Source organism: Physeter macrocephalus, chromosome 11 (genome assembly GCF_002837175.3).
Source record: "Physeter macrocephalus isolate SW-GA chromosome 11, ASM283717v5, whole genome shotgun sequence".
Lineage (NCBI taxonomy): Eukaryota > Metazoa > Chordata > Mammalia > Artiodactyla > Physeteridae > Physeter > Physeter macrocephalus.
This window is the reverse complement of record NC_041224.1, coordinates 38,647,475-38,653,474: the sequence shown is the minus strand read 5'-3', so window position 1 is coordinate 38,653,474 and position 6,000 is coordinate 38,647,475. Positions and strand designations below refer to the sequence as shown.

Below are 6,000 nucleotides of genomic sequence, written 5' to 3'. Positions count from 1 at the left end.
GTCATACAGAGTGAAGTAAGTCAGAAAGAGAAAAACAAATACTGTATGCTAACACATATATATGGAATCTAAAAACAAACAAACAAAAAAATGGTCATGAAGAACCTAGGGGCAAGATGGGAATAAAGACACAGACCTACTAGAGAGTGGACTTGAGGATACGGAGAAGGGGAAGGGGAAGCTGTGACAAAGTGAGAGAGTGGCATGGACACATATACACTACCAGTTGTAAAATGGTTGCCTAGTGGGAAGCTGCTGCATAGCACAAGGAGATCAACTTGATGCTTTGTGACCACCTAGAGCGATGGGATAGGGAGGGTGGGTGGGAGGCTCAAGAGGGAGGGGCTATGGGGATATATGTAAACATATAGCTGATTCACTTTGTTGTACAGCAAAGGCTAACACAATACTGTAAAGCACTTATAGTCCAATAAAAGTGTGAAAAAACAAAATTAAAAAATTTTTTTAAAAAAGAACTCAGATTCTAGAAGGGAAGAAAGGACAAAAAAATAATGAAAATAACTTGGGATAAGTGTCGGCAAATTTATGCACAAAATGCCTGAGGGTAGAGGAACAACAACCTGTGTCCAGGGCCATCTGGGGAAAGATCCGGAGGAGGTGACACTGAGGCTGAATCCTGTGGGATGGGCAGACAGAGAAATCATGGGGAGATTTTCTAGCCAGAGAGAACAGCAAGTGCAAAGGCCCTGAGGTGTGAACTAACACGACCCATGTAGGGGAACCCCCAAGTACCTCAGTGAGGTTAGAACAAAGGATGTGGGGGAAAGAGCAGACGTAAGCTCTAAAGCAGTGGTTCTCAGTCTTGGCTGCATGTTAAAATCCCTGGGGCTTATCCTTCTCCAGCCCCTCCCACCCCTGTTAATATTTGGAAACAGCTTCCTAGGTGACTCCAATGTGCAACCAAGGTGTGTATATGGGGGACTCTCCAGCTCAAAGACAGAGGAAGGTCCATGATGAAAGAGGGTTGCATAGAGTCTTAGGACCAGCTGGGCTTGGAAACTGACTTAGGTTCAGGGTCCAATTTCAGATTTAGAATTAGGTGGAAATCCCAGATCTCTGCTTGTAGCTATGTGCTACTAGGTCTTAATCACTCTGTGTCTCACAGACTTCATCTCTCCCTGTCTTAGCTTCCTCAGTTGAAAAATTAGGATAATGATACTTACCTCTCACGGAGGTTGTATGGTTTAAATAAAATAACTCATGTAAAGTGGTGGGCACATAGTAGAATTTCAGCAAATGTTAGCTCTTTGCCCCTCTTCTTTCATATTCCCTGTGTTAAGGAGTTTAAGCATCGTCTTTTCAGTGTTGGGGAGCTACTGAAATATAACCAGACGACATTATTGGATGGGATTTCTCTCTTTGAAATGCAGGAGTTACACCAGAGAGGAGGAAGATTGTGTGAAACAGAGTAATAGGCAAGAATTTCCATGTTGTTGGGACATCCCTGGTGGTCCAGTGGTTAAGACTCTGTGCTCCCAATGCAGGGGGCCCTGGGTTCAATCCCTGGTCACGGAACTAGATCCCACATGCATGCCACAACTAGGAGCCCGCCTGCCACAACTAAAGATCCCACATGCTGCAACTAAGACCTGGCACAGCCAAATAAATAAAAATATCTTTAAAAAAAAGCATTTCCATGTTTAGAATTCCTGCTAGAGTCCTAACGCTGAGGAAAATAGGTACTGAATACTCCACTTCAAGAGGGGTGCCAGAGACATCTCCCTGTGTCTTAGCAGAAGGCCCAGACTCATCCCATGACTCTCACCAGCCCCACTTCTGAAGCCGGCCTATGTAAGCTGTCATTGTGGTGTATCACCAGCTAAAAATGGTCTGCTTTTTATTATCACCCTACACTGCCAATTTTAAACAATGTCAATAATAAAATTGTCCTCCCCCCACCTAATTATTTTAGTCTAAGTTCTAACAGCTGCTGTAGTTACTGAGTTCTAGCAATGTGTGTGTGAACAGTAAGCCCCCTATCTATGAACCTGCAAGTTGCGAACTTTCAAAGATGCGAATGTGCATCTGGTTCCAGCAAGGAACCTATGCCATCCACGTCAGGCGTGAGTGAAACTGCAGCTCGCCCTCCGTCTCCTGTTGCTGACGGTCCTTCAGCTCTACCATCTCCCACCTCCTCGCCCTCCTCCAGTCAGTAACTCTTCTTGCCTGTTCACTCAATCCAGCTCCTGGATGCCAGCTGTTGTACTGTACTACTGCACTTTTCAAGGTACTGTACTGTAAGAGTCAAAACGTTTTCTTTACTTTTTGTTTGTTTTTAATGTATTATTTGTGTGAAAATTATTATAAACCTATTACAGTACAGTACAATATAGCCGACTGTATTAGTTGGGGACCTAGTTTAACTTTGTTGGACTTACGAACAGATTGGACTTATGAACACACTCTCAGAACAGAACTCGTTCGTATGTAGGAGACTTACTCTATGCCTCACCTTTGCACATATTTATTACTTATTTATTAAACATTGTAATCTACATGGAAGTTAGTTCGAACAACTCCCAGCGGCACATGCCCCTCCCCGCTCCTTGCCCATGGACTCAGATACAGGCATTCCTTTGGAGAGTAAGTTCATAAGGATTCTGAATCATTTGAGCTTTTTCCAGGAACAATTGGTATCTCCATTCCTTGTACTATACGTATCTACAACTATACAGTGGATTAGAAACACGTTATAAGTGTAGCACAGTGATTGTAAGGACAAAGAAATAGGACCTGAGTGACTTCAATTCTATCATTCTATGAATGCCCAGAGAAATGACAAAAGATGTTGGTCCTCGCTGCCAGGAGAAGCCAAAAGCGCAATTATTTTCACCAAAAAGCAGGCAATCTTTCTAAAGCAGTGGGTCAAATAGTGTCTCTGTTTGTTATTATCAGCCATTTTCTCTGATCTTTGCAGAAGAAGAAAAACTTCAGAAGATTTTACCAAATGCAATAGACCTTTATGTTGAATTTTCTGGTGATAACATTTTAGTGAAAATTTTCTATCTGAATGTCTCCAGAGTCAATCCCAAAGAAACAAAGACATGGACATTATTTTGATTTCTGGAATTTATTGTGAAATGGGATTTTTAATGAATCTCTGTCTAACTTATACTTAAGATTTTTCCTATTTGTATATCTCTTGCTTCCTGTGACAGAAACTTTTTGACATTAGAATTTATAAAGGGTGTTCTTTTATCAACTACAAGCAAAATAACATGATAAATCTGGCTATACTGTCTATTGAACGTGAACATGAAAAGAACATCAATTTTTAGAAGTCATTGACAAATGTGCAGATATTAAGCCTTGAAAATAGAAACCATAATGATATTATTCATTACTGTGACAGGCCAATATGTAGGTACAAGTTTTTCTTTTTAAAGCTAGATTATCTAAAAAGAAGTAATCCCTTACTTTTGAACTTTTTGTGCTTTAATATTTATTTTATTTCTTTTTTTACAGGCATGATTGTATATATGAAGTTCAATGACCATTTTTCTCTCTGGCATTTTTTTCCTGGCTATGATTATTTGTTTCATTTCATGTTTATTGCTGAAAATAATTTTGTCCTGTAGAGGATGGGAGTGTTAACAAAATGATTCACTTGGTGTGTCAACTATACCACTGAGCAGAAGACTAAACATTTAGGAATTCATCAGCCCCATGCCTCTAAGCCAAGAGTGGAGATCTGACAGTGAGACGCTTTCGGGGAAGTACCACAAGGCAGAGGCTGAGTCTGACTCAGAAGAGGGCAGTCTAGGGTTGATTTCCCACATTGGGCAACTGTACAATGGAGACTACCTTCTGAAGAACTTGTGGTGCTCTCCCCTGAGAACCAGCCAAGTGCCTGTTCTGCAGAGGACATGGCTGCCCAGTCAGTACAGCCAAGAGAGCAGCTGGGGAGATGGGTAGGATGATAAGAATCTGAAGTTTTAAATAGGACTGAACTTAAAAAAATTATCTAAAAATGACCAGAAAGCTATAGGTTTTGCCCTCAATGTCATCAAGGTGTTGATAAGAGAAACAGACAAGGCAGAGTTGAAGGTTGCAGTGGTTGGAAAGAAAAAAAATTTAGGTTTGTGTCCCACTGAGTTCAGGTTATCAAAAAAAAAAAAAAAAGAAAGAAAAAAGAAAAAAAAACAGTTACCTATCTCCAATCTTTCATAATAATAGCAAAATATTTTATAATTTTAAGTTGAAAACAAGATTTGCAGAAATAAATACATTTTGGTGAGATTTTGAAATTTATTACCATAAAGTTGAACACAGTGTCTTATAATTTTAAAATAATCCACATCTGGAACTCTGGCTCCTGTTTGTGATGTAGAAAGCTGAAAAGAGAATAATTTCTACACTTATGACCAAAACAACACTTGAAAACCTACAGATTCACGACTTTCTTTGAATCTACCAGAGACTTGAAGTTGTAGGAAAACCAACTGACTTAAAAAATAAGGAGGGAGAGATAGGACATATGTACTGGCTTAGCTGGGGCAGATGCTTCTGGATATTTGTAAGAATTCAGCTAAGATTTTAAACAAAATGTTAAAGGCAGGTACAGGCTAGTGAGAGAAGATAGAACCTCTGGGGGCTACAGACACAAGGAGAATTAATACTCATTTGAAGCTCTTCTCCAAGGACCTCAATGGGAGGCCTCAAAAAAGGTTGGCAGCAGGGTGAGAAACCTACTAAAGTGTCTTTTGTGGTGCAGACCTGGTGGAGGGGCACAGCATATCTTCCTCTATGGGACAAAAGCCTCAAGCCCCGAAGAACAGGCAAAAACGCTCACCTGCTGGTTACTGGTGAAAACTGCAGCTGTGGGAAGGGAATAGAACAAGCCCTATATCCTTAAGGGAGGGGCAGGAAGATATACTGGGTATAGATCTACAGTTGAAGGCAGGGAAGGATCGTTGATAATGTCCCACTTTTGAGACTTAGGGGTACCAATAGCATGGCTGCCCAAGAGTGAGACTTAATCAGAACAATGAGAACATTTCCTTTCACTTTGTATCCTCACCCTATTAGGCTATCAAGTGTCGAGTAACAAATAACAGTAGTATACTGCTGGGAGAGGGACAAGAGCATGCAAAGAGACCTTCTTCAAGATTCAGTGCAAAGGGAAGCCTTAAAGTTATGGATGGAGCATACATTAAGAAAAACCCTCTGGCATACCTGCCCCTACTCTAAACAAAAATCAACACTAAAGGATTTTGAAGACTGTAGTGCACTTAGTGTAACCACCCCGACAAATTCCAAAACCTATTCAACTTCTAACTAAATTGATTCAAACCTCACATTAAAGACCTAGCAGAAGGAAAGGAATTTCCAAGCATAACAATAATTTATTTCATTCTGTACTGTCCTACATAAGATGATCAGCTTTCAACAAAAATTTATGAGGATATGAAGAGGGAAGAAAAAAAAATACACTGTCAAGAGATAAAGAAGTCAAGCAAACCAGACTCAGATGACACAGAACTTGGGAATGTCACAAAGGAAATTATGCCACACATCAGGGCTCTTTTTCCCAGTAGAGAGCTTGTTGTTGCACATTCATCAGCATATCACTGGGCAATATTGAACAGTTGAACAAATGTAATTTGATTCCAAGACTGGGAGAAGAAAGAGAATGGGACAGAAGAAATGATGACCAAGAATTTTTCAAGTTTAATAACAGGCAACAAATAGCAGATCCAAGAACCTCAGTGCATGCTAAGTAAAACCAAACCAAACCATCTGATAGATCATATGCAAACTACTGAAAACTAAAGATAGAGAACATCTTAAAGGCAGTCAGAGAAAAAAGATACATTACGTAAAGAGAATACTTGTACAAAGGTAAGAATTACAGCTGACGTTATCAGAAACTGTTCAAGTCAGAAGACGGTGGAGTGCCATCTCTAGTACTGAAAAACAATATTATCAACCCAGAATGCTATCCCCAGCAAAATATCTCCCCAAAATAAAACCTTTCTT

General features: G+C 40.0%; 1 protein-coding gene across 16 annotated transcripts in view; it reads left to right on the top strand.

Annotated features, from left to right (window-relative positions):
- The window catches only part of MTHFS (methenyltetrahydrofolate synthetase), a 324,398-nt gene that overhangs the window by 153,128 nt on the left and 165,270 nt on the right, over positions 1-6,000 (top strand). For 4 of the 16 annotated variants that reach the window (XR_008618542.1, XR_008618540.1, XR_008618541.1 and 1 more), the window contains exon 4: positions 2,205-2,248. The exons of 11 other annotated variants lie outside the window; for them this stretch is intronic. Coding sequence is in view for 1 of the 5 variants with exons in the window: in XM_055087886.1 (XP_054943861.1) it covers positions 2,205-2,248; positions 3,487-3,514 (72 nt within the window). In the remaining 4 variants the exon portion in view is untranslated. Of the gene's footprint in view, positions 1-2,204; positions 2,249-3,486; positions 3,530-6,000 lie in introns of those variants that run through there. One more of the 16 variants, XM_055087886.1, reaches the window with a different exon arrangement.